We start from the raw sequence: 27,060 nt of genomic DNA, 5'->3' as shown, positions 1-27,060 counted from the left end.
ATCCCTGGGGCAAGCAGCTATCGCAGATCTATTCAGCACATCCACCGCAACGTGGAAGCACTTTAAGAAGCCTCCCTCATGGAAGCTATCATGTGAAAATTGGATCTTAGTTCCTCTTAAGGCACATTCCTAACATCAGCCCCTATTGCAAGGTTCTTGGCTGAGTCATTACATAGAGTAAGCTCTCTGTGATATTTTGGATGAGTTTTGTTTTCACTGAACAAAGCAGGAGAAAACATGTATTTGAAGGTGCAAAAACTAAAACTGATGCATAACTATGACAGTGAATTGCATTAGTCAGAATGTACAGAAGCCATTCACAAGACAGACTATGCATAACAGAAGATAGTAGATAATAAAAGAAAGACAAAGATGGGGGAAATGACACAGTGAATCTGAGTCTGGCTAAGTCAAGATGGGATTTCCCTGCAGTGAAACAGGGTTCTATTACTTCTGCTACTGGACTCCTGTAGCCAATAGGCCATGGCTGTGGCTAAGCGCTAACCACTTTCTCCAAATAAGCCTTGCTGCATTTATGCGACCTGATAAGATCACAGCGTTGGATGCGTAGGCAGAAATATATGGCAGCATTACTATGCCACTGGAAGTTACCTACAGCTTCAAATCACTTTAATTTGGGGAGGCAAAAACCTAAGCTTGTGGATCAACACGTTATCATTAAGTTGCCTGTGAACAACAGATTACTTTGTTGTCTCCTACACGCTCCTACAGTCACTTTATATTTAAAGGGCAATGGTGAATCTGAGAAACCGAACTTGTAGCCAATGTTCCCTCTAAGCTATGGAGTCCTTTGAGCAAAAGTTCTACTCCGTGAGCTACTGGCATTAAAGCTGTGAGCAGGTGATTTAGCTGCTGCATACCTTAGTTTGCTCTGGAGCCCTCCTTCCTGAGCTAAGGCAAAAATGTGTGAGCCGGAGGCTAAAAAACTGTGAGCTGGCTCACCCTAACTCCGCTTAGAGGGAACACTGCTTGTAGCCTAATGGGAGGTTTTAAAATGACGACAAGACAGCTACTGATACTTACATAAGGTTTATAGATACATCCTCTCCAAAACAACAACTAGTGGCAGGAACAATGAAAAAGAAAGAGAAAACAATGACAGAAGCAGCCAACGGAGAAATGTAAATACTGAAGGGGGAGGGGGGAGGAAACATGTGGAAAGCAGAGAGAGCAGAAGACATTGTGAAATTCTCCAGTCAGCTTTGCTGTACCTCTGGATCCCTCAAAGCCAAAACTCTGTCTATGCTGGCCTCCATTTTATATGCAATGCAACTGCACAGCCAAAGTTAGCAGTGCTGCCTGTCCCACCCCAACAACAATGGCAACATCATGGGGGACATGGTATCATTCCTGCCTTGTCAGGAAGCTTGTCTCAGACTTCCAGTGGAGTGCTAAGACACCAAACTAGCAGGATGGGAAGCAAATGGAGTTGGGTGTGCCCTGATTTTCTGGGAGCTTCCTAATTACCCACCTCCGAAGATCCCCTCAGTGACAGGCCCAGACTATTTATTGGCGTCACCTGTTTTATCACCACCTCTGTTGCTGCGGGATGAAAGAGGAGAATCTCATCAGGCTATACTTACCTCCTCTATTCTCAGCTTAGCTCAGCCTGGTCCAAACCACCTAAAAATGTCTCTCTCCCCCCCCCACCCCCCATGGAGACAGGAGGAGAAATTTCCAAGACATCCCCTTTAACTTGGACTGCTCACCTTTTTGGCAAAGTAATAATGCGGCACCTCCATGCCCAGAAGTGACTGGTAGGCTGATGGCAAAGGAAAGCTTTCCTGTACCAAGAGACCATGTTCCTCGGTACTGAAGAAGGATATAATCAAACCATCCGTCTGGAAGAGAGAAATCGAACACTGATTGGGTTTCATGGAGCAACATCCTTTTCTGAGGTTTGTTTTTATTTTCCATTCTCACTTGGCAGAGTTTGCAGTATTATTTTTTTTTTAAATCAACACAGACAAGAACACACGCTGCACTTCGGTGTATGTTCCAGTAGCACAGAAAGAGCCCTGCCCTTCAGAAACTAGCCATCCTTTTGTTCAGTGGGGGAGCCTCCACCTTGGAAGCATTCCTCTTCAGAAGTGTTTGGGAGACTTCCAGGCTGAGGCCGCAAAGTTACTCCTTTGCAGATCCTGTAATGTCACTAGATACTCTTATTGTTAGGCCAGGTCAACATCAACAGTCAGGCCCTGAGAGAATGATGTCAATGTAGGATAGAACAAATGTTGAGCCCAGTGGCACCTTTAAAGGTGCCACTGGACTCAAACCTTGTTTTGCTGCTTCAGGCCAACACAGCTACCCACCAGAATGTAGGATAGAAACATCATACTGGGTTTCCCGCTACTCCTTACACTCTTAACCACAAAGGATGGTTTGCTCTCTTCCTTCTAAACAAGGATTCCGAATTCTAATTTAGTCCTAGTTCAGAACCCTGGTTTATAAGGAAGTGCACAAACTGCAGTTTGTGGTTTAGACACAACAAGCCACAGTACACTGGGGGATTCTTTGATTGATCTGCATACAAGTGTGGGAGGGAGGGGCCATGGCTCCCTGAAGCGCGATCACGTAACGACAAGCCATCTTATGAATAACACCAGCCTCAACAGCCAATCCCAGTGAGAGACGGACAGGAGAAGATATACCATGTTTTCTGTAACCTGCTGCTTCTTATCCGATGGCTGCTGGCTTGGGTCAAGAACAGCTTCGCATACAAAAAGCCTCGGTTCACTTTGGTCCCAAAAATGAGCGACAGGGATGCGGCCACAAAGATTGGGATGTTCAGAGCCATCTTTGCTGCTTGGATGACAAAAAGAAGAAGACCAAAAATCCAGACAACAGCATGTTCACACATAGGTCTTGAAACACAGCATAAATTAATACACACACACACACACGCCTCTTTACATCTGAAATAGAATAAGCTGCTTGAGCTCTAGCCAGATGAAACATTTGCTGTCACTCATCAAAAGCAGCTTCTCCCACACTTGAGCTTGTTGTGGACAGTAAATATTGGCTAAAGTCAGGTTTATCAGGATGAATCTACACTATGCTTATTGATTATCACAGAACTGGAGGTATCTGTGTCTGGGCCGGATTATCACAGACAAAAAGCACCTCCAGCCCTGGTAAAGTCAAAAATCACAAGCATCTTGCTTCCAGCTCATCCTGCATAAACAGAACTGTTATTTGATCCCACTTGGGGCCTGCAGAACAAAACCAGCCACACAGTGGAGCCCCACAGACCGCACAATGGATCAAAGGAAGGAAGCGCCCACAAAGACCACAGCAAGGTAGGCCCCTTCTAAGGCATGAATGTAAGGAAACTTAACTGCAGCGTAAGTTTCGATTCTTTATTTATTTAACTTTATGTATACCCTGCCTTTCTTCCCATTGGGGATCCAACATGGATTACCGCTTTCTGCTCTTCACAACCGCCTCCTTCTCTTCACAACCCATATACCCTGCCTTTCTTCCCATTGGGGATCTTTCTGCTCTTCACAACCTCCTCCTTCTCTTCACAACCCGGTGAGGTTAAGCTACGAATGTGTAACTGGCCCAAGATCAACCAGCAAGTCTTCTTGGCAGAGTGGGGATTCATACCTAGGACTCCCGGATCCTAGTCAGACATTCTAATCAATATACCACACTGGCTCGGAGGTAAGCAATTATTCAGCACTCTGGCCTCTCACCAAAACCCAGCAAAAGAAGCTCATAACTCTGAGCTGAAACACTACAAACTGATCTTGAGATCTCCCATCAAAACTGCACCAGGAAACACTGATTCCCCTGATCCATATAGGTTACACCACTGCACTAGTTTGCACATAGTTTATTGGGCCTTTTGGACTACTCTGAAAATGCAGCCCTGAAACATGTAGGCAATGCCCAGAGGAGCCACCAAGACCAGGGGAATGCTCAGCAAAGCTTCTAGTCATTAGGGGCGGGGAATCTGTGTCTTGGATAACTGGTCATTTTCTTGCAAGCCAGGTGGAGAGACAAAACACTTTTCAGGCCTGTGTTACATTAAAAGAAATCCTATACAGAACACAGTGTACTTTGGACGACCGTAATGCACTCTACATGGGGCTGCCTTTGAAGACATCTCAGAAGCTTGAACTGGTGCAAAGTGCAGCAGGGAGATTTCGGCTCGAGTCAGCTGCTCAAAACTTACCATTCCAGTGCCACATCAATTGTGTTGGTTAGCCATTGGCTTCTGCACCCAGTTCGAAGTGCTGGTCTACCACATTTCATGGTCTACCACATTTCCTGATACATTCCCATATATCAGTTTTATTCCTTAGACAACCTTATCCTTCCACTGCCCTCTCCAGACTGTCTAGACAGCAACAGATAGGTCATAGTCTTTATCTGGGATAGGTCCAATCCTCTGGAGTGGCCTACCAGAACAGCTATGGAGGATGCCTTCTCTGGCTAAATACAGAAATGAATGCAAGACATTTCTACTTCAGAGGGCATCTGAAGGAGAGGTGAGCTGCCTCGGCAGATTTAGCCTTGTCTTTAAAATCTCTGTGTTTATTTGTTAAACACTAGCACCTTATGAGTGCAAACAGTAGGCAGACATCAACAATGTAATGACACAAAGCCAAACTAATAATTCATAGGAAAGGAAGTGAACGGCACGAGCCAGCAACTGCAACCTCACTTATATGTCACGTCTTATCACAGATTAATGGCAAGTCTGACAACAAGAAGATCCTGATGTGAGGTTCTTATAATGCATATTTAACCTATGCTAATGTGCTTTTCTTGAACACTGGTCAAGAAACCCCTCGGTTTTACAGAGACCCCTTGTGGACTATTGAGACATTTTTAAAGCCACGTTTCTTCTGAAACGCAGCATACAAAGCTGCTCGCCACGCAAATATTAATTCAAGTCAAAAGAACTGCGTGTGACTACCAATGTTCCCTCTAAGCTGTGGAGTCTTGTGAGCAAAAATTATATTTTGTGAGCCCCTGGCATTAAAGTTGTGAGCAAGAGATTTGTCTACTACATAGATTAGTTTGCTCTGGAGCCCTCCTTCCTGGGCTGAGAAAAAATCTGTGAACTGGAGGCTAAGAAACTGTGAGCTGGCTCACACTAACTCAGCTTAGAGGGAACACCGGTGACTACTGAAAAGAATCCATGGAGCATTAAGGGATTCAGGGCTGGCTTAAGGAAACACTTCCCTCAGCCACAGTCACCAGTTCCCCTCACCCCAAGATTCACTGACATCATCTTCATCGTCTGGATCTGTGAGAAGGAGACCCTGGAGAAATCCCACTAGAACTTCAACAGCCATTCTTAACTAAGGCCTGGTCCATGCCCACAGCAGAACGGAGGTGATGGCAGAGCCCCCCTTCTGATGACAGGCAGGAGGGTTACATTTTTCTGTTTGTCTCCGTTAACGGTCCCTTTAAGCAGAAAACCAAAACCGATCGCAAGGCGGTTAAACAGATTTTCCTGGATGAGCCGGTTGTTTATCTGCAGGAACTTTTTTACACGAGAAAGCATCGAAGGGGGTCAACCCCACCCCACCCCATGCAATCTGAGGTAGCACAGCATTTTCCATCACCTCAGAATTCAACGAGGCCTAAAAATAGACCACTCCATGCAACACATTCCCTTTCTGGACATCTCGGGGCAAACACCATGAGAGGCATAAAGATACCCAATTTTTTACTTCAGTCAACACAGAGTGTTGTATACACCTATATTCTTTCTGCCACCATTCAGAACACTGATTCCCCTGATCCATATAGGTTGCATGCTCTGTTGCCCACACCTACAGCCTACACCGTTACTGTCTTTCTTCCAGTCAGGGACAAATGCCAGCAGAATTTGTAGCAAATATTCTTACACTACAACACTCTCCTGGGGAAGTGAGAAAAGAGACTGACAAAGCCAGACAGATTCTCAGGTGTCACCTACGAGGGAACAGCCCCAGAAGAGAAAAAACAGAATGCCACTTGTCCTAAAGTCCTCAGCTACAACCCTCTCCCAAACATCATCAAAAATAAATCGTGCATCCTGGGAAATTATGCTTTCCTCTCTCTGAAGACCCCCCCCCCCCCAGAACTATCCCCTGCAACAAAACCTGGGCCAAACTCTTGGCCCATACCCATTTTTCATACCTGGAATGCTAAAGTAGGAAGTCAAAAGGTAATCGGAATAATGGACAAGTTTGGCCTTGGAGAACCTATTTTATTTATTCTATTTTTCATTTATATCCCATTTTTCTCCCTAATCAGGACACTAAGCTGCTTTTACAACGCTGTGAAGTAGGTTAGGCAGAGTGTATAATTGGTTCAAGGGCACCCAGCAAGCTTCCGTGGCAGAGGGAATTCCAACCTGGGTCTCCCAGATCCTGGTCTGACCCTCTATCCACTACACTAAGCTGGGCTAGCCACATGGGCTACAAAGTTCAGCCTAAAGGGACACCAATGAAATGTTTCCAGCTGTGCTTCTGAAGCCAGTTGAGGGAGCTCCCCCCCCCTCCGCAGTCTCCCAGGACATTCAGTAGCTATTGCTGTATTTCAAAGGAATGTCTGCAGTCCTAGTCAGCCAAACATAAGCCGGAGCTGCGGCTGGCGTGAAGCCACACACCGGGATGAAGTCCGCTGGAGAAAGTCGCTGGATCATAGGCGTAATCTTTGTGGGGGCGGTGGGGCGTCAGCCCCCGCCGAAATTTTCAGGAAGGTGCTCAGCCTCCCCCGGGAGCCACCCTTGCTCCTAGCAAAGCAATGCTTCGGCCCAGCCCCAGCCCCCCCCCGGGAACCCGATCTAAGGCGCCAGGAGGTAGAACACCGGGGAACGCCAAACGCCGAAAGAAAGAGCCGCACAACAACAATCAGAGAGAGTCCTGCTGCCTGGGTGCCGGTAGGCCGTCACTCCCCCAGATATAATGTGGCCCTAGTTAGGTATTAAAAGTTGTATGTAAACCGCTCAGAGACCCTTCGGGGTTGGAGCAGTATATAAACTGAAATAAATAAATAAATAAATAAATAAATAGGAACTGTTCAGCCAATCTGCCAGCTATGACTCAAGAGAGAGCGGGAGTCACTGTAGAAAGCAATGGGCCTTGTGCACGTCTGGTCCCGCTCGTCAACTTGCTATGCCTATTCATCCTCTGTGGCCACTGTATTGCCTAGCCATTTAACAGGCTCTTGAATTAGATTCTGCTCTGCACAGAAATGCTACACTCACTGCAAAGTCTCAGATGCCTTGGCCTCACCAGTGCCCAAGCTTGCACTGGATGAACTGACGGCGGAATGCTGTTTCCTCCACGTACAGAATCCCATTCCGTCTCAGGGAAGATAATGCACAGAAAGGGACTGCTGGGGGGGGGGGGGTTTACACAGGGAAAATCCTGCACCTCCCTTTCTATTAGATTGCTCTGCTCAAGGCTGAGGGGCAGGAGTCAAAGAGCTGGAGACAACAGTACTGGTCACACATATGCTGCTCCAGCACAGGACTGAGAGTGAAGGGAAGCCTTAACGACTACTGTAAGGGGGTGGAGCTACAGGCCCCTCCTCTCCACAAGCAAGCCACCGGTATTTAAAGGTGCCGTGCCTGGTCACAGCAGCGAGGACTGCAATGGGACTGAAGGGGCTCAGGGCTTAGAGGGGCTGGAAAAGTTGGTTGGGGGAAGAACTGTGGAGCAGCGGCAGGCTCTGGGGTGGGGTGGGGTCCAAGGTTGAGTCAGAAGACTGGGCTGTGTCTCTCGATGAGCAGGCTCTTAGGGTTCCTCCTGCACAAAGGGGGCTCCTGGAGGTGTCCCAGCTGCCTTCTTCTGTGGTGTTACATGCTGCCCAGGAAGTACTTCTTCACCCAAAGAGTGATTAACACTTGGAATTCACTGCCACAGGAAGTGGTGGCGGCTACAAGCATGGACGGCTTCAAAAGGGAATTAGATGAGCATATGGAGCAGAGGTCCACCAGTGGCTATTAGCCACAAGGTATAGATAGGGACTCTGAGGCAAGTGATGCTCTGTCATCTTGGTGCTTGGGGAGGGGGTCAACAGTGGGAGGGCTTCTAATGTCCTGGCTCCACTGGTGGACCTCCTGATGGCACTGGTATTTCTGGCCACTGTGTGACACAGAGTGTTGGACTGGATGGGCCTTTGGCCTGATCCAACATTGGCATCTCTTATGTTCTTATGTTCTTATGCCCCCTCCTCTGAGTCCTCTTCACCTGATAAGGAGGCTGGACACTGGCCCTTGACATAGATTAAAAAAGGTAAAGGTTCCCTTGCTCGAAAGCCAGTCGAATCCGACTCTAGGTGCTCATCTCCGTTTCAAAGCCGAAGAGCCAGCGCTGTCCGAAGACGTTTCCGTGGTCATGTGGCTGGCATGACTAAACACCAAGGCGCACGGAACGCTGTTACCTTCCCACCAAAGCGGTCCCTATTTATCTACTTGCAATTTCTTGCTTTCGAACTGCTAGGTTGGCAGGAGCTGGAACTAGAGACGGGAGCTCACTCCGTCTTGCAGCACCCGGGTCTCAAACTGCTGAACTACTGACCTTCCACAGCCTGCAGTTCAGCGTCTTAACCACTTGAGCCACCGCAGCTCCACTGACATAGATAGGGGCTTCTATATTTTGTTCTCTTCTCTTTTCCCCCAGGATATGTGTTTGTGTGTGTGTGTGTACTTCACATACACAGCTGCCCAATGAGGTAACCACATAAATCTGATAATGTAGCTCTTAGCCCAGAAAAAAATTATGCTGCAATAAATGTGTCCATCTTTATTCATTTATTTTTTTGCAGTAATAAACTAATACAATCACCCTTTCAGACTTCCTGCTCTCCATTACGGAACATGAACACTTCCACTGACACAGCAAGGAGAAGGGACAGCATGTACCGCAGTCTCCTCCTTGTTGAGGGGGATGCCTATGTCTGTATTAGTCCCAAAAGGAGAGGAAATAAAGGGTTGGGGGGATTCCTATCCTTGAGAGGGAAACCAGCAACCCAACATGAAACACACTTTGCGGCTTCCGGTCGAGCTAAGATGGCGCATTAACGCGTTCCACGATCGAACGGAACGGGCGACGGCCTCTTCTGACAGTTTGGGCAGTTTCCAGCCCAACGCATCGCTCCCCAGAGAGGGGGGGGACAAGCAGGCAGCAGCGCCCAAGAGGGAGTGTGAGATTGGCAAGATTGAGCTTCGGAAGAAGCTGAATCGAGCTTTGATCTCCTCCCGCGAAGAGGGCAATTGCCGAGCAAGTATGAGACTTGGTGGGCATGATTTCTCCTGCACTCCTTCCCTTCTTTTATTGTTTTCAGATCCTCAAGCTAAAGTTAACAAACCAGGAGAAAGAGCAAGCTGCAGATTTCCTCCTAGAATTAACAGAACAACCATGACTTAATATAAAGTCACCATACCGTCGGCATGCACCATTTCCAGTTCCAGTCAGTAACACTTCAGAGGTCCTAACCCAAAATGCACGTAACAAATTGTTCCACCTGCTTAACGGTCATGGTTTTCACTGGGTACCAGTTTCAAAGCTATAGCAAATACAAAGCAGTTTTCAACAACAATTTCTGCTCAGATGAAAAAAAGTACAACTTATGCTTTTTTTCAACAACAATTTCTGCTCAGATGAAAAAAACCTTCCTAACCCAACCCAAAAGTACAACTTATGCTTTTTTTCCCCACCACAAGGAAGAGAAACGTCTACCTGTCAGCCTCCTGTCCGGCGGAATACAGCATCTCCTTAGCATCCTTCTGTTGGCCAGAGTGGAAATCAAAGAGAGTGACTGTGTCCATTTCAATGTCATAGAAACAGACCCTGGAATCGAGGCTCTGATCAGCCTACAAGAATACAAAGAAAAGTGTAAAAAGAAACACAGAGTGATGGGGTCATTCTACTTAGTGTTCTGATCATCCCCCCAGTCTGATGAACCGGATCTGGCAGGATGGAAGAAACACATAGGAAGAAGACAGAAAGTTGTAAAAAGTAGTAGATCCTTCTCCAGATGTTCTCAATCTCGGGCAGTAGTTTCTTGGACTACAGGGACTCTGGAAATATCTTTTTTTTTTTTTAATGCCCTTCTCAACAAGGTTATTGGTTCTTGTCTCCTGGAGCAGGAGGTGTTTCTGAAGAGCCTGGGAGGTGCCACCTTTGTGTCTGCAGGGAGCACCTGTTTCGAAACAGCTGTCTTCATCATAGGAAGATGCATAGCTTGTAGCTCCTGATACTTTGTGAACTATCTCAGCCCCCATGGCAGCCATTTTGTGGTGCCCCCCCCCAAATTACAAAAGTGGCCACAGACCAAACAAGGACCCCGGTCACACGGGCCGGATATCGCGGGGGTGGGGGAGGCGTGGCTAATTGCCCCGGCACAGTTTGATCCGCGATTACGCGATCAGATGCGCCGGCGGCACACCACCGGTCCTTCCCTCGGCGCCGGCAGGTAAACGAGGGACCGGAGGGGAATGCTGCGTGCCGGCGCGATCACACCACCGGCGTCTGGAGGCAGCCCGTAGCAAACATTTACTAGTACCTTGGAGGTACTAGTTTTTTTAACGCGCATTGTCGGCGGTAAGCCACGGGTGCGCTCCACTTCCCAGATGTTGGGGTGTGATCGCGCCCGGATAATCCGCCCACCATCCGTGCCCCTCCCGCGGCAACTTTGCCGTGTGACCGGGGCCCAGGTTGGAGATGCTTGGGGCTCCAGTTGTTCTGGGTGCTGCTCTGTGTGCTCTTAGTACCAAAGGCTGGCAAGCCCAGACTCACCTTGCTGAGGAGGATGCTGACTTTATTGCCATTGGCGTTACACTTCACTGAGGTGATGCCGCCAGCGCCTGGAACCAGATCAGCCAGGGCTTTGCTGCTGCAGTGCACTTTTGCTTCTCTGTGGGAAGAAGAGTCACTTAGGACACCCTCTAGCACAGTGAGAGCTACCTCCTCTCCAAACCACAACAAAAAGCCATAAGAGGCATTCCCCAATACTTGAGGTTGTCATAAGACTTTGACCTTTGATTGTTCTGTTCTTTTGGGACCGTGTGATCAGTCATTTAAAAGCAAGATCCCCTATGAGTAAAACACAGTTTGAGTCCAGTGGCACCTTTTAAGACCAACAAAGTTTTATTCAAAGTATGAGCTTTCGTGCACAAGCACACTTTGTCAGATACATTGAAATAGAAGTTCAGTCCATACATATAGGCAGACAAACAGAAAATTAGCATACAACATAATGAAGATGTTTTAACGGATGCAAAGGCCAAACAGGAATAACAAGCTACGTTTATACGGTCACCATTTGTTTGGATTTAATTTGGGGGGGGGGGAACATGGTGAAGCAAACAAATATATCAAAATTGGAGACTGATGTGTAAATGTATCCTTCTTAACGTGCCACAATTAAGGACACATTTACACATCAGCAGTGGCAGGAGCAAGGTGGCGGCCAGAGAAGAAGTGGTGGAACTTGCAGAAGCAGGTGACAGGGGGAGAAGTGGCAGCACAGGGGGGGGGAAGGAGGAGTGGAAGCAGGAAGAGAAGCGAAAGAGGCAGCTACAAAGAGGAGGAGAAGTAGCAGGAGGAGACGTGCCAGTGACAAGAACAAGATAGTAGAGAAGAGGCAAAGACAGCATGGGGAAGGTGGCGGTGGCTACAAGCATGGACAACTTCAAGAGGGAATTAGATCAGCATACGGAGCAGAAGTCCATCAGTGCCTATGAGCCACAAGGTATAGATAGGAACTCTCAGGCTGGGGCAAGCGATGCTCTGTATTCTTGATGCTTGGGGGGGGGGCAACAGTGGGAGGGCTTCTAGTGTCCTGGCCCCACTGCTGGACCTCCTGATGGCACCTGGTATTTTTTGGCCGCTGTGTGACAGAGTATTGGCCTGGATGGGCCACTGGCCTGATCCAACACTGGCTTCTCTCATGTTCTTATGAGGCAGTAGTAGCAGTGAAGGAAAGCTACAGGAAACAAGATGGTGACTGGATGGTATCAGTGAAGGAGAAGATGGCAGCAGGGGTCATTTCGTAGAAAAAGAGGTGCAGGAGCTCATTAGCATAACTTATTTCCATACTCCACACCCCCTGACATCACTGGAAGTGTGTCAGAAGGCAACACCCACCACTCAGGCTCCACTGGACTGTTTTGGATTGCTAGCTATTGGGGGGGGGGGGGAACGTGCAGATCTGTCCTCGCAGAGTAGGGAGAGCCTGTACGTGAAGGCGGGGGGGGGGCTCTGCAATTTACCTGGCTGCTTCTTGCTCCTCGTGGCCCAACTGAGGGCTGCTGGGCGCGGGGCTTGTTGCATGTACCCGCTCCCTGGGCTCCTTACTGCCGGAGCTCTGCTCCTGTACGCTCCTGCAGGAAATGACCCCTGGATGGCAGTATTGACAGTTACTGGAGACAAGTGGGGGGGATGCAACCTCCTGCAAGTTCCTCACAGGTCCCCTGCTTATAATTTCAGGGGGGGAAAGAACCGAGATATACAACCAAATCAATGCTTATTTGTACCTGCGAGAAAGATCAAAAATCTTAAAGTGAGCCAAGTCCGTTCCAACAGTCATGAAGTTCCCACAGATGTCCAGCAGGCATGGGTTCCCTTCCGATTCAGAGAACACCAGCAGCTGCTTAACCGTGCCCTGCAGAAAGGAGAAGAGAGCACCTTCAGCAGTGAAACCTCTGAGGCTTTCCTTTCGCCCTGATGACACCACATAAACCACAGCGGCTTGTCCCAATTTCGTTTTGACAAACCACCACCAAGTAGCGACCAAGGCACAGTGAGGCCCTGATGGCCACATCCAACAAAGAGGTGAACTCTTTTTAAAAAAGCAAACAAAAAAACCAATTGAACTTTTAGGTTCCTTTTCACAGATATTCCTATTATGATCAATTCATTTTACCACCAGCAGCTAACTGTAGGCTGCGGGAAGGAAAATGCGGGGGGGGGGGAGCGTGGCTGTTTGCCCCGGGGCAAAATAACGTGCGGTTGCGCCAGCAGACGTACCGTGGAGGTCCCATGGAGGTCCCGTGGTAGGGGGCAGGTGCCGAGCACACCACAATCCTGCGCCGCGGCAAAGAAGCGGTGCAGCGCGGCAAACAGGTGTTTTTTTCTCCGGACACCAAAGTGTGCGCATGCCCCGTTGGGTGCTCGTGCGCATCCCATGGACAGTTGGGGGGGGAAAAAACCCTTTATACGAGGGGGCATGGGTGGGTGCCGGAACTACCACCGGAAACGCGATCAGATGCCTGCCCTTGCCCCGCGGTTACTGGAAACTAGTACCTCCGAGGTACTAGTTTTTAACCGCGCATCTTCGGCAGGAAGCCTCGGGTTCGCCATGGGAGCTCTACGCTTCCCAGATGTGGCGGTGAGATCGCGCCCGGAAAATCCGCCTATCTTCCATCTCTCTAGTGTGCCTAATGCTCCGTGTGACCGCAGCCATAGTTTATTATTTTATTTTTGTATGTAACAGAGTTTTGAGGGTGATCACAAGGCAGCCAAAAAAAAAGTTCCTTACCACTTGGTTCTAATACAATTACAGCATAATTTGCCAGACACATAACTCACCCCACCCCACCCAAAAACCCACACTCAAGAAGGTAGCAGCTTGCCTCCCAAAGGAAGTAAACAAACATAAACACATCAGGTTTGATGTTTTCACAAGGTAAACCATGCCCCAAACCCTAAAATGCAAAGCCCAGGTGGTTTACATTGTAAAAATAGATGAAAAGTATGGAATCTGAAGCAATGCAGTATTTACAAAGGATATTATTCCCACTAATGCTTTCAACTCAACTGACAAAGAAGTCCAATCGCAGACAGGCAAGATCCAGAAGTACTTTTAGGCGATACAGTTGAATTGGTAAGCCTCCACACCAGGGCTGCAGCAAAGTATTTTGCCCCCTACCAAGCACTTTGCTTGGCAACCACCAGGAGTGGTCTAATGCTAAGACCAGCCCTGCTTACCTGCCATGTACGGACTTGGACACGATTCGGCTCAACAGTATAAAGGTTTTCTTCGTGCATAGCCAGCACAGGGGAGTCACAGGAAAAAGAACCTGGAACCAGATATGAGAGCATAGGGGGGCCCCCCCATACATGTTACAATTGTTACTGACACAATTAATTGTTCCACCGACATAGATCCAAAACCACATGTTCCCTTAAGCACTCTCTGAACAAGTTTAAATATATAGGTCATGCACAATCACATACATTCTTCTGTTGCTCCCTCTAGCGATTATTTCCCTCTACACATTTGTTTCTCTTTGAGACCAAGTATGCAACATTCCGCTCATGAAGGCCTCAGAACAGGTCTCTTGGATCCACGTAAAGGTCCGTCCTGTTTCCCACAGGGCCACCAAGAATGCTCCAGGAAGCCAAGAACACATGAAGCTGCTTTATACTGAATCAGACCACTGGTCCATCAAAGAATTGCCTACTCTGACCGGCAGCAGCTCTCCAGGGTCTCAGGTAGGGATCTTTCACGTCACCTACCACCAGATCCTTTTAGCTGGAGATGCCGGGGATTGAACCTGGGACTCTCTGCATGCCAAGCAGAGGCTCTGCCACCAAGCCACAGCTCCTCCCCGAAGCAGTGCAGCCCATAAGCAGGGCAAGAAGGCAGTGGATTAACCCCCCCCTGCCACCAAATTAACCAGGATTCGCTGGTATATTGCTTCTGTCATGCATGCTCTCCTTAGGTCATTGCCACTTCCCATAACAACAAATCCCATAAATTCATTACACTTTCCATGAAGAAGTACAGAAAATCAAAAGTAAGATTGAATACCAGTGTAACAAATGTCTTAAAATTTTAAAAAAAATTAATTTGGCTATATAGACAAAAAAAACCTAGAAACACACGACTGTGAAGGTTCTGAATCAGTAATACCCTCAATGTATTTTTAGTGAATATCTATACCTTTAAGATATATTGTAGCCCAGGAATCTTACCTGAATTTCGCAGAGCGGTACCTGAGATTTCAAAGATGGTAACTTGCTTTCCATTCCAGAATGTCACTGCATCCTAAGGGTGCCACAGAATTAAAACAAACCCACACCTGAGACTTGTACTCAAAATAATAAAAACCTTCCAGTCCCCACAACTCTTAAGTAGTAGAAATCACACTACTGACTACCAAGGAAGAGATAGTCAATAATTCTGTTGCTTCCAACATACTTTCATTGGAATTAGTTGGTTGAAACAGGGGAGCAGTTTTCTACCACATGCAATTTCATAAGTGACAAGAATATAGGACAAGATGGTTGGGGGAAGCGTTTAAACAAGGAAAATAGAAAAACAACATCTGTAAGGATTTTGAAGAAATAAAGGATCCCACTTCCTCCTCCAGAATCATCTAAGCTTTCAGGGGATAAGCAAAACCCTGCATTTAGCCAAGCCACAGGACAGAGGTAACAGCCATGGTGGGAGGTACCTTTGTGGCAAAAGCTCCATTCACATGCAAGTCAATGCGGAGGTTGTGGGTGGTGGCCGTGCTGAAACAGGTGACATTGAACAGGTTGGGTGACACCTGCACGACCGCCACTTGCTGATGGAAATGGGAAGACATGGCCTGCTCACTGAGTACCATCACACAGCTGGTGGTGTTGACAGCCAGCAAGTTCTTCTTGGAACCCCACTACAGGAGAAGGAAATAAAACATTGGTCTTTAAAGATGTCAATACTCCGCTTGAGAGGTTTGACTTTTTTACGGGAGACTTTCCAAACAGCCTTTGTCAGCTCACATAGTTCCGGTAGTTGATCCCCAAGAAACAGTCCAGTAACTAAACTTCCAAGTTATCCCTTAGTACATCCAGTTGTCCTTAACTTCATTGTTCCCAAATCAAGCGGAAGACTTCAGCATGGTGCTTCTGAAGCAACTGAGCCGAGCTTCTGGTATTCCACACACTTTCCCCAGTTCTCATAACCATTTCATTGTACCTCATATACTGCTATAATCTCCCGTCACTTCCCAATACAAAGTAATCTCACTTAGCTACTCCAAATTCCTGCTAGCTTCTCCTGGTTTGTTAATTTTTTATTAATCCAGTAAACCTTGCTCCTTGCAGCATCATTTTTTTTACATCAGAGTTCTTACAGTACTCTAGATGTCATCCCAAATGCTATTTTAAAACAACTTTAAATTTATGCTAAACAAATTTATTTCTGCGTTAACATGTATCCATTCATGCTGCAAGATGCAGTTTCCCACTATAGGTATGCCTATTCCTGGTAGTCAAACACTAATGGGGAGATTTCCCCCCCTGCATTTTATCACATGCTGTATGAAGTACATGGCTTGAAGCATATACAATAAAATCCATTCTAAACCTCTCCCGCACAAGGCCTATTTTAATATCAGTGTTTTCCACACTGCCAGCACACTGTGCACTTTCATTTCAAATTCAACGCATTTGATAGCTTGCACATTTCCTCTTTCTTGTACAGACGCAACCAATGCATTCTGGAGAAAAATCTAATTGTCCCAGTGAGCTATCTTTCCAGATACAAATGTTGTCATGTTCTTACTCTTGGTCTTCTTCTTTTTTCCTTTTAAAGAAGAGTTTGGGAGGCCTGAAAATATATGGATCCAGTTTACAGTTGTTTCATCTTGCAAGGACCACAGGTCAGGTGAAACTGATGTAACCAAACTGGTCAGAAAAGCTATTTCGTAATAAGTAAAAGACAGATGGTCTGAGTAATCAGAGTCTATCCAAACTGGCAGTATTGCTTACTATAGTAAACGAAGGAAAAAGAAAAGCCTGCGCACAGCTTTTGTGATCTACCAACCACTGTTCTCTTTTTAAAAAACAACGTAGGGACATGGCAACTGCTCCTCTTTCAGAATCTGGGTTTTATGGGACATACCAAGTTCTACAAGGGGCTCTTGCGATTATCTTACCCAGTGGAAGGGTGGGTTGATAGAAGGAACTGTTCTGTGCTCAAACATTTGTGCAGGGGAGGTCTGCACTCCTGGTTTTGTCACCACTTGCACTATTTCCTCATTGTAATAACTCATGTTTCTGGACCTCATTAATGGTAAACTGTTTCCATAACATACAACAGAATAAAGTTGTGCAGCTCTCTTTAAGGGCCAGAGGAACACTGATTATCTTCAGTTTCTGAATCTAATCATCAGAGGCTCATGGAAACCGGAAGTACCACATTCTGGGCTTTTTCAGATCCTTGCAAAAAAAAGTCAGCTAAATGTTAATTACACACTACTGCCAGAGCTGGAGGGTATTCCGATGGGAGGACTCCTTCCTTCTTTTAGGCAGGTATTACAAGAGACAGTGAACCTGTGGGGGCTCTAAAGAGAAGCAGCTGGTTCACTCCCACGGAAAAACCCAATGTTAAATGTGAACTTTGCTTGGGGCAGATGGTAACCCACCCACCCCCAAAGAAGAAAGGAACATTTTTGTCTGGTTTACCTTGATTTGAGTGATATTCCCCTCAAGCTCTGTAGGGGCTTGAAGTTTCCATCTCTCCTTGCCTTCTGATGACCATGAACTTTGGCTGGAGACAGGGACCCTCCTCCACATCGCTACTTTCCCTTTGTTGGTGCCAGCCGACAGAAGACCTGTTAGAGGTACCACATACTTCAGATGGAGTCACAGTTATTGCCCTACTATATTCATGGATGTAAACACCAGTTCCGGCTTTACATCCCTCTATAGAATGACTGAGAAAGAGAGGGTAGGGGTCTGCAGGGGAAGAGGCGAGCCGTTGGATCCAACCAGCTTTTCCAGTGATAAAAAGGGACACACACCCTTTGACCACAGAAAAAGGCTACACTGGGGATCGTGGGGCTTGCCTGGACAAAAGGCACATGGGACAGGACTGTAGTATTCATCTCACAGTACAATGATCCACAGCTGAACTTGCAGTTAACAAAATACACAGCCATTTCCGTTTGATAAAAAATGTCCTGTATTGCACACTAGGTCACTGAATGAAGAGAAGAAGAGAGAAGAGATTGGATTTATACCCCGCCCCTCACTTGGAATCTCAGAGCGGCTTACAAACTCCTTTCCCTTCCCCTCCCCACAACAGACACCCTGTGAGGTGGGTGGGGCTGAGAGAACTCTGACACAAACTGCTCTTTTTCAAGGACAGCTGTGCCAGAGCTTGTGACTGACCCAAGGTCACATCGGCAGGTGCAAGTGGAGGAGTGGGGAATCAAACCCGGTTCTCCCAGATTAGAGTCCGCACACTTAACCACTACACCAAACTGAATGGTTTCCAGACCTAGAAGATGGACATTTAAAATACTAGAGGACGCCCTGACCTGGATAGCCCCGGCAAGCCCAATCTCGTCAGATCTCACAAGCTAGGCAGGGCTGACTCTGACAAGTACTTGGATGGGAGACCTCCTTGGAATGCCAGAAGTCGGGAGGCGGGGGCAGGCTTTATTCAGCCACCTCTCTGAATATCCTCCAGCCCCCCAGTAGAGGTCTATCGCCAGAGGCCACCATGACTTCCAGGCGCACACAGACTCACACGCGCACACACACCCTCATGAAAAATACAAAAAAACCAAACCCCCAAAATTTAAAAAATAACAAAATGCTGGAGGGAGGTCAATGCAGTAAGAGCTTCCTCACCTTTAGCACTGCAATAGGACACACAGCTGATATACTCTCCTGTTTCAAATCCAAGCTGCACGTCTAAAGGCAGCACATAGTTCTCACCGAGCTCCAGGTCCCACAACCTGAAGGGGAAAAGTCAAGAGCAGGTTGGTCTTCTGCCAGCTTCAAGGCAGGCTTGGCTTCAAAAGTGAATAATGCAAGTTACTAGGAAGGGGGACAGAGCCTGCTTTCAGCACTTCTCCTCTCTGCTTCCCTTAGAGGTGAAGTCTCACCTCTCTCTCTCTCTCTAGTAACAATCCTCCAAGGCTGACAGTGGTCCCCACAGCTTACTGGTGCTCCAGGGAAGCAAGAGTTAAGGGCTGGGTGCAACAGTCTGCACAAAAACATCAAAGCCATATCCTTACCCTGCCCTTGGACTCACTGCTAAGAAGCATAGTCACTGGCATTCAGTAACAGCATTTACATCAGGATGGACAATGAAGGTGTAGCAGTTAGACTAACAATAAAAACAGTAATAACATAGAAGAAGAGGAGATTGGATTTATACCCCGCCCTTCACTACCCAAAGGTGTCTCAGAGCGGCTTACTATCTCCTTTCCCTTCCCCTCCCCACAACAGACACCCTGTGAGGGAGGTGGGGCTGAGAGAGCTCTTGCAGAAACTGCTCTTGCCCAAGGTCATCCAGGCAGGTGCAAGTGGAGGAGTGGGGAATCAAACCCGGTTCTCCCAGATTAGAGTCCGCGCACTTAACCACTACACCAAACATAGCAATGGTATAAAAACATTAACAAGAAAAATGAATAAAATTAGTAAAATAGTACTACTACTACTACTACTACTACTACTAATAATAATAATAATAATAATAATAGAATCATACAATTTTTTCCAGCTAATATAAGTTTACGTTTCCTAGTAGCTAAGAAACAAAATTTTGGCACAGCGTAAGTCACTGAACTCTGAATGTCTTCTAGGAGGAATTTACGAAGGACTTCTGGCCTAAAATCAAGATAAGACTGCAGATGGCTAAATCTAGACAAAAGGGGTAGTATAAGATGATCTCGTTCCTCCTGATAGAATCTGCAGAACAGGAGGACATGAGTAATTGATTCCACCATATTAGCCATGCATGGGCATATACGTTCATGCATTGGAACTCGAGTGAATTTACCTTGCAATACAGCAGAAGGGAGTGCCTCAAAATGGGCTCTGGAAAAGGCCCACCTATAGGGCTCATAGGTAATGTTAAATAAATAAGGGGCAGCAGTTAAATTAGGCCAAGATTTTAGATTTCTGAGGTTCTTGGATAGCGAAGCTTCTTCATTTTGTAATTCAATGTCACGAAGCCTCTGTGCGACAGCTGTTCTTGCCTTGTATAGGCTTCCATAGAAGAGATCTTCTGTGAATAAGCCAATCTGATTTAATTTATTAAGACTTTGTGTGGACCAGGCAGGGTAAGGGTCCAAGGCTAAAAGGTAAGGTATTAAACCCTTTGGGTTGTAATGAATTTTTAGCCAGAATGTTATTGCGTGCTCCCAGACCTTTGTTTCAACTCTGAGTAGCCCGGCCTCTCGCCTAAGTGTTACATTAGAAGTGCTTCTAGGAATGCCAAATAGAGATCTAAGGAATTTAGATAGAACCCTTTCAAGGGTCTTTAGATTGGCAGAAAGTCTGATTTGTGAACCATACAGGAGTTGAGCCAATGATTTTGCCTAGAAGAGTTTTTTTTAAGGCCATGGGGAGAAAACCTACACCTTTCCTTCTAAATAATCTAAGGCCCTGGTCACATGGCAAAGTTACCGCGGGAGAGGCATGGATGGTGGGCGGATTATCCGGGCGCGATCACACCCCAATATCTGGGAAGTGGAGCGCACCCATGCTTACCGCCAACAATGCACGTTAAAAAACTAGTACCTCCAAGGTACTAGTAAACGTTTGCCATGGGCTGCCTCCAGACGCCCCTGGTGTGATCGCGCCGGTGTGCGGCATTCCCCTCCGGTCCCTCGTTTACCCGCCAGCACCAAGGGAAGGACCCGTGGTGTGCCGCCAGTGCGTCTGATCGCGTAATCGCGGATCAAACTGCGCCGGGGCAATTAGCCACGCCTCCCCCCCCCACGATATCCGGCCCGTGTGACCGGGGCCTAAGAATGGCATTTGTACTTCTCTCTGCCAAATTAGCTGATGAGGACAGATGTGCTGAGAATTTGGAATTATAAGAAAAGGTAATGCCTAAGTACTGAAAGTTCTTAACTTGATCTATGGCATTTCCTTTAATATTCCAATTGAACTTCCTGAATGAGTTACCAAAATGGACAATTTTAGTTTTAGCAAAGTTAATAGTTAATAATTCGGTGTCACATTGCTCTTTAAATTTTATCAGGGCTCGCTTCAGGCCAATCCTCGTCTGAGATTAAAAAAACTGGAGACATGGGTTCAAATCCTGACTCTTCCACAAACGTAACACAGTGGCCCTGGCCTAGTATCTTTCTTCATAACCTACTGTGTTGAAAGGATAAAAGTGCCCCCCACATGGGGGGAGAAAAACATAACAGAATTGAAAGTTTTCAAGTGTTCAAAGCACTCTGCATCTATTAGTTCAATAACTCAGAACAATCCTGTAAGGCAGGTTAGTATTATTATCCCCATTTGCAGGTACAGAGATAGTATGATGGTGGTATGTTGGTGGCAGCAGGGAGATTTGAACCAGGAAGTTCACAGCTCCCCCTCTTCCTTTAAAGACTACATCCCCTCTCCTGCATTTGTCCTTTAAAAGAAGCGAATGGTTCACAGGAAGCCTGGAGATACCAAAGACTGGCTGCCGATTCGCTTCCCAGCCATTCTGATGTTCCTCATGACCACCATGGAGATTTATCCGAGGTACCCTACAGTGCCTAAATTACTTCTACCATGCTTATCAGTTTCTCTCACCTAAGAACTGGTTCACCAGTGGCTGTGATAAGGAGGCTTCGGTCAATCAAAATTATATCCGCCGGGTGGCCTATCTTCCCAGTCAGTTTCACCTGTGAACAAGAGTTACTCAAAGAGCCATACTGAAAACCAAGAAGAACTGGTTGGGTACAAACTGGCAGCAAAATGTTTGGGTTGGAAAGAGAGCAGCCATCACGTGCTTTCTTTTAAGGTGTGAATGCTCTTTTGCTTATAACAGGGAACTGTACAGTTTTTAATCAGGTTCTCCCCATAAAAGCCCTCTCAAGGTAGGTCCCTCATTATTCCCATTGCACAGAAGGGAAATTAATGCTGAAAATGGCCCCAATGCAGTGCTCCTATGGGGCTCTGAGACACATGCAGACAGCAGCCCAAGGAGCAGGAGATTTCTCATTAATTTCACAGCAGTGACACCTTCGCACTGGCCAAAAGGATACATAAGTTGTCCCTGGCAATTAAGTGCCTGGGGAAAGTTCCTGTTGCTCTAAGCATTAGGCTGGGTATTTTTCTGCCCTAGGCTACATGATTAAGTCTCTGCTGAGCACAGCCCCATATCACCCTATTTTCAACAGGTATTCAGGATACTTGCTCACGGTCCCATCCTATCTGAAATCCTCAACACCAGCAAGACACAACAGTCAGCCTGCGGGCAGCCTTTAAGGCTGCTTTGTGCAAACTTGTCAAAATCCCCACAAACAAAGCTCATCTTAAGGGATGCCTTCATACAGCTTACCTTCATGAGTTCCTCAGCTTGTCCCTCAGGACAAATTTTGTGAAGAGATAAGAGGAGGGCATCTGTTATTACTACCAACACATCCTTTTTTTCCATGAACAGCAGCTTTTGGACTGAACTCTCAGCAGTCAGCATATGGCTTGTTTTCCCTCTGTCGTTCACATAATGCACGGTGCCTGCAAGAAAGCCAGGATTGCTGCAGATTAGTCTGCTATAGCATATTGCTAATAAAATACTGCTGCAGATCAAAAAGTGAAAAACCCAGCCAGTTACTAGAAAATAACATTCCAGATACACACAAAAAAAGTCATCAGACTATGAGTTGAATCCAAACTAAATTTTCCAATGGCAGAATGGAGCTTTCCAGCTTTCCCCCTCACACTGCAGCTCACCGATCTCCACGAAATGTTGCTCCTGAAGGACAGGACCCTGAGGAACAACGTAAGGGGAGTCTGCAGCAGGAAAGGGCAATTGGTGGAAAATGCCAATTGAGTCTGGATTTAACCTTCAACAACCCATTTGATGTGGGTTATTTGAATAATCTCGCCAGCTATAAAATTTTGCTTTTTGCAAAATGCTGAATATATTGTTTCCAGGGTATGCTTTCCTCTTGCACTGTCAACATACTAGAACACAGGTCTAGACAAAAATCTGCCACATCATTTAAAACCTAGAGAGAAGCAGGGAGACATGTCATGCATTTATGCAGCCACTTATTTCTCTTGTCCCACCAGTATAATACAGTATTTATGTTGAAAACAGAGGGAAAAAGTTTAAAGCTACAAGTCTAGATTTCAAGCACTTCTATTTACTTGTCTGATTTAAACCCTTGCATGCTAAGAAGAGTAAATACTTCCATTGCAGATGCTCACAGCTTCAGAAAATTAGGCAGTACGATTCCTTGTTTGTGCGTGTGTGTATCTCTTTAAATGTTTGGTTGCATGACGGTGGTAGATAGACTAGAGTGGTTGAGAGAGGCAAGTGTGGTATGATTGGTGGTTGACAGAGAGGGGGAGGGGTTTTGGAAGTGAAAATGACTGGATGAGTATGTATGTCAGTCAGGTTTTACAGTTACAGCTTTGACAGTTGATAAGTTCAGTTAGTTCTGTGTGTGAAAGGAGAGACAAGCAGTTCTGTGTTGAAGCAGTTATAAGCTGAAAGCTGAGTGTCTAGGAAACAGTAAAGTTTAAGTGAACAAGAGTTAAAGGAAAGTCTGAGTGACAGGCTAAAGTGAAACAGTAAATGTATATGGCAATTAGATAAACAAGTGTTACAAAGTTACATGCAAAGATCCCTGACAGAGAGGGAGAAGATTGTGTGGGATACCAAAGCAATTGTTCAGTATTTACACATTACTAGTTACATTGTACTACCCTCTTATTTATGCTTTATTTCAATAAATCCTCTTTCATTCAAAAAAAAGAAAGAAAGAAAATTAGGCAGTGAGCTATTTAGCGTACAGTAAATAGAAAGGTTCCAAAGTAGCCTGTTAACATCTCAAGACATCAAGAGAATGCCAGAATAAAGTCAAAGAACCACACACAACTGTGCTTTAGCAGAGCTAACACACTCCTTCACATTACCTCCACAGCTTTTCCTCTCTCTCATTAGAATGTATTATATTCTTATGTGGACACATTTGTAGTTTACTGGAGTGGGGGCAAAGAATCCAATTATACCCAGACAATAAGGATACAGGCATACTCAAGATTCTTCTAGAAGTATGTGTAAGGAGATTTTTAAAAGGTAGCGGTAGTACTAAACTGTGCAGGATTCAGCATTAAACTGAAGAGGGAGCTTTTTATAGTCTGATAACCAGGGGGCCCCACTTGCAAATCAATATACAGGTCAGATATTTATACTGGGGATGAAGAATCGTGCAGCTAATTCAATACGAGTGGAAAATCCTAGGTGAATGGAACACAAGTATAACAGAACTTCTGCAGGCAAAAGAAAGGTAGCTTATTTGGAGCTTCCTTCATAGCCTCACTAATGAGGTATAATTGATTACCTACATAGTTCTATTGAAAGCTACAAGTGGCCCAGCTGGTTTTCATGTCGTGTCTTGAAACTGTGTCCTTAACTAATCCCACTTCCACTTGCGTATTTCAGTATCATTATGAGAGACCACCCACTGTTTCAAGACCCTCTAAAGTACGCAGGGGGAAATGGCCATTTCAGACCTTTAATTGGCATGTAGATAAAAAGCCTCTGCTACTCAATGACACAAAGGCTAACCTGAAATGCTAGCAAGAGGGAACAGGTAAGAACAAAACTGAATTAGAGGGTCCAAAGAGAAAAAGCAGCAAAGAATGAACACATTATTAAAAGGCCGATACTCAGAGCAGCACTGAAACCAGTCCAGCACTATCCACTTTTTCGCATACTAGACATGACAAAGTGGGAGAGCAAAATGTTGTCTGTAGAGATGTCAAAGAGGGTTGTCCCCCCACCTTACTATTCAAGATGTGGAAGTTCCATGTCTCTTGTAATGTCTAGCTTAGCCCATAAACAGTTGTAATGCACTTGAAGGAACTGTACTGTTGATCTGAAGTGGAACTGTCTTCAATTTGGCTGGGCACTAAGGTGTATGAAGCTAAATTCCCATGACGCTTCTTAGATCAAAGGTGTTGAACTCACTTGTTATGAGGGCTGGATCTGACATAAATGAGACCTTGTTGGGCCGGGCCATGTGTGTCATAAAATGTAATGCCAGGTAGTGGAGATATAAACTTTATAAAGGACACACACAACAAAGATTTTTTTTACTTAAAATAAAAACATGCTTAAAACATTAGCACTCTTGCAATATTTTGTTTATTTAGCAGTATCTGATAACGGACACCTCTTGCTCTGAATTATTGCATCAAAATGTCTGCTGTTGCAATCTTGAGTGTGCTGTTCAAGTGTGTATCTGTAAGCTACAAACCTACTTTTGATTTATTGACATTCATCACAGAAATCTCATGCTCAGAGTTCTGAGTCTAGGACCCAGGTTAAAACATGAAATGGCTGAGCAACTGAGAGAGTCTGGCAAAGCAAGCTATGATGCAGCAGCAGAATTGGAAGTAGAAGATGGCCAGTTCTACTGCGGGCCTGATAGAAGCCCTCCGGGGGCCTGATCCAGCCCCCCGGGCCGCATGTTTGATACCCCTGTCTTAGATGGTTAATTTCACAAAGTATGTGTTGCGTCACCACACATCAAATGTTTGATTTTAAGGAAATGCACTTTCAAGCTCTGAAAATACCTCTCTGCGGTTTCCTTTTCTTCTACAGAAGGAAACACCAAACATGACGGAAGTAAGTCAAATGAGAACACACTCTTTGGTGAGGAATGGACCTGCCATTTTCAAATGGGCAGCATCACAATTTTCTTGAAACTCAAGTGCACAACACCTTAGTTGTACTCAACAAACATTACTGCCCATCTGCTATTTCCTTTTATTTCAAAACCAGATCAAACACATACCAGTTTGTAGCCACAAATCCAGCCTCAACATTACTAGTTTAGGTGAAAGCAAGCCAAACTATGAATTACTGCTCTACAAGCAATGTGTTTTTCAAAAACAAGTCCCAGTTCCCAAGGGCAAAAAAAGGACAGCAAAACAGATCCACATCCTATTTTAAAGAAAGCCTTTTTGAATTCACCTGTCAAACTAACCATCCCTGTAAAAAAAATGCTTATCAGCTGCAATAAAAATGCAACAAAAACAATTCAGACAAAAGGATGGAAAAGAATTGGCCTGAGGACAAATCACTTCCAGCTATCTAGATATGCTTTCCATCTTTCTTCTCAAGACTATGCACAGAAAAAAGAACCTCCTCACAAGACACAGACTGAGACAGTCCCAACAACAAGCAACCCCTTCCCAAATTTTGATTTTTTTTGTTTGCCCTTACCATCTGCCACACCAATGAAGAAAGACAACCCTTCCTGGGGTCCCATTTTCAGAGGCATCCCCACTCCAGATTTTCTCCAGTTAAACATGTCCAAGGCTTTCTCGTCACCACTCACTGCTGCTTTTGCCAGCTGTACCAGATCCCTGCAGGCAAAAGAAAGGTGGATTAATTGGAGCTTCCTTCTTAGCCTCACTTCCCAACTAGGAGAAAACGGACAAGGACTTCCCATTGGCAGAAGCAATCACCTTTTGTGACCAAGAGATCTCTCAGTTCCCGTCTACAGTAGATTTAATATTCCTTGTTACCTGCGCTGAGCCTGATTTCCTGCATTAGTTCCACCTGCCGCCTCAACTTTCCCCAAACATCATCAACAATTGAGAGGTGAAATTATTTTTTAGCAAGGCCAACAACTTGCTTGCTCGTTACTATTTGCTAAAAAAACCCCGCAGTATCTGGTGAGAGTGACCTCCTTAAAATCCACCATAGGAAAGAGAATATCAGGGATTACGTACAAGGAGATAGGAAGTCATCAATAATTGTAAAAAGCATCTACAACTGAGCACAGAGGAGGAGTGCCAGTAGAAACAGGGCTAGCAATAGGACTACAAAGGCAGGGAAGGGGAGGCGATAGATTCATAGCAGGATGCAAGGCCTGGATGGGAGGAATAGACAGTTCCAAGTAGCAATAAAAAGGAAAGGAAAAACATGGGAGCACAACATGATGGGTAGATGACATATTTGGGGAGATAGCTGCATTAACCAGTCCCTCCACTGGGTGCCGGTAGGGTTGTCCCCACCCCCAGTATCTGTGGCCATAGGTTAGGGATAATTGATTAACTGTAGCCGCTCAGAGACCCCCTAGGGGGGTTCGAGCGGGGTAGTAAGTTGAAA

At 45.9% G+C, this 27,060-nt stretch overlaps 1 protein-coding gene across 1 annotated transcript in view; it reads right to left on the bottom strand.

Annotated features, from left to right (window-relative positions):
• The window catches only part of IFT140 (intraflagellar transport 140), a 120,918-nt gene that overhangs the window by 86,252 nt on the left and 7,606 nt on the right, over nt 1–27,060 (bottom strand). Inside the window, exons 4-16 of the mRNA XM_015428136.1 lie at nt 26,170–26,312; nt 22,270–22,445; nt 21,519–21,610; nt 18,606–18,712; nt 17,433–17,581; nt 15,437–15,640; nt 14,955–15,027; nt 13,965–14,056; nt 12,512–12,639; nt 10,773–10,890; nt 9,714–9,847; nt 2,673–2,823; nt 1,731–1,862 (exon numbers count right to left, since the gene is read on the bottom strand). Of these exons, the coding sequence (XP_015283622.1) occupies nt 1,731–1,862; nt 2,673–2,823; nt 9,714–9,847; nt 10,773–10,890; nt 12,512–12,639; nt 13,965–14,056; nt 14,955–15,027; nt 15,437–15,640; nt 17,433–17,581; nt 18,606–18,712; nt 21,519–21,610; nt 22,270–22,445; nt 26,170–26,312 (1,699 nt within the window). The remainder of the gene's footprint in view (nt 1–1,730; nt 1,863–2,672; nt 2,824–9,713; nt 9,848–10,772; nt 10,891–12,511; nt 12,640–13,964; nt 14,057–14,954; nt 15,028–15,436; nt 15,641–17,432; nt 17,582–18,605; nt 18,713–21,518; nt 21,611–22,269; nt 22,446–26,169; nt 26,313–27,060) is intronic.

This window comes from Gekko japonicus, unplaced genomic scaffold (assembly GCF_001447785.1).
Source record: "Gekko japonicus isolate JY-2015 unplaced genomic scaffold, Gekko_japonicus_V1.1 scaffold1343, whole genome shotgun sequence".
Classification (NCBI taxonomy): domain Eukaryota; kingdom Metazoa; phylum Chordata; class Lepidosauria; order Squamata; family Gekkonidae; genus Gekko; species Gekko japonicus.
The sequence above is the reverse complement of the archived record's forward strand: the minus strand, read 5'-3'. Positions and strand labels throughout refer to the sequence as shown.